General features: G+C 41.4%; 1 protein-coding gene across 1 annotated transcript; it reads left to right on the top strand.

Moving 5' to 3' along the window:
• Positions 1–715, top strand: LOC122083354 (uncharacterized protein At4g26485-like). The gene is made up of 2 exons (XM_042651116.1): positions 1–280; positions 384–715. Exons 1-2 carry the CDS (start codon positions 130–132, stop codon positions 587–589), a joined length of 357 nt encoding a protein of 118 aa, XP_042507050.1. The 5' UTR covers positions 1–129; the 3' UTR covers positions 590–715.
• The last annotated feature ends 729 nt before the right edge of the window (positions 716–1,444 follow it).

The following is a 1,444-nucleotide window of genomic DNA, read 5'->3' as shown; positions in this document are numbered from 1 at the left end:
TTAAGTAATTGAGTCTCTCGGGAAATAAGCAAACTTATGAACTAACAGATCCAAGTAACGAAGTGATCATAAGACCTCAAAAGGGTTAGCGCATGAGAACTGAAAGGGTTACCAACTACCAACTAAGAAATGGCAGGTGAAGGAGAAGAATGGGTCAAGCACTACAGCAGCTCCCATAGGATGTTACTTGTTGGAGAGGGTGATTTCTCCTTCTCTGCTTGTTTGGCCAGGGGTTTTGGCTCAGCTAAGAACATGATCTCTACTTCCCTTGATTCCAAAGGTACACTCACCTATGATTTGTTATGTAATTGCTTTGTCTTTCTAGTTTCTATGATCTTTGATGATTTCCTTTTTAACTCTTTAGTTTGTTCATAAAAAAACAGGAATCTTAATGGTGAAGCACCCAACAGCAAGGGCTAACTTGGAGGAATTGGAGAAACTGGGGTGCATCATTCTTCATGAAGTAGACTGCCACACTATGACTAGACACCCTTTTCTCAAGACTATGAAATTTGATAGAATAATCTTCAATTTTCCTCATGCGGGTTTTCATTATCAATCCGAACTTGAGCAAGAGCAAATCGAGTGAGTTATCAATTAGTTGCTTTTCTTCTGTTTATATTCTCTCATGTGTGTGTGTGTGAAAGAAGCCAAATGCTTCTATACTTTCGATTTCTTCGGTTTGGTTTTTTCGAGTCACTCCCATTGGCCCACACGCTCGTGTGTGGTTTCTGGTTTGGTTTTCTTTTTCTTTTTCTTTTTGTTTTTTTTTTTTGTTTTTTTTTGGGGGTGGGGTTGGTGGGGTTGAGGGGGGAGTGCGGTTCCTATGCATGTAAAAATGCCAATGGAAGTGCACGAGGAAGCATCCATAGAGATTTCATTTTCCCTTTCATGGATGGCAAGCCGGTCATTTCACGTCCACATATGTCTAGGTGGGCCACACTCCCCCCAAAGAAAACTTTCTCCCAAAAAATATGGGAAAAAGAACCTTGAAAGGCAGCATGGTTTCCGCGCTTAGACACAGACGAGCGTAAAATAACAGACCCCCCCCTTGAAAGGTTGAAATCCCCATGTTAATACTTTCATGCATGCTCCCATTGGTCCTCATGCTGGCAGGAGGCCAAGCTGCTTTTTAGGGAACCTTCTTTTGAAAAAAATATATGGAGAAAAGAACTATGCCCACTTGTGTGTCTCTAAGCCCAAGCACAGGCGGGCATGAAAAGACAACAATGCCCCCCGCTAGATGCCTTTGCATGGCCTGCTGCATAGTAGCCACCCAAGTGGACAGGGTTCTCTTGCCCAAAATAAATATAAATTTAGGGAAAAAGATCAGCCCTAGTCATGTTGTCTTGTGCTAGTGCATTAACCAATGAGGGGGCACACATGGGCATCATTATGGGGTGGATTTTTTTTTTTTTTTTTTTTTTTTTTTTTTTTTTTTTTT

Source organism: Macadamia integrifolia, chromosome 7, assembly GCF_013358625.1.
Source record: "Macadamia integrifolia cultivar HAES 741 chromosome 7, SCU_Mint_v3, whole genome shotgun sequence".
Taxonomy (NCBI): domain Eukaryota; kingdom Viridiplantae; phylum Streptophyta; class Magnoliopsida; order Proteales; family Proteaceae; genus Macadamia; species Macadamia integrifolia.
This window is presented reverse-complemented; position numbering and strand designations above follow the sequence as displayed.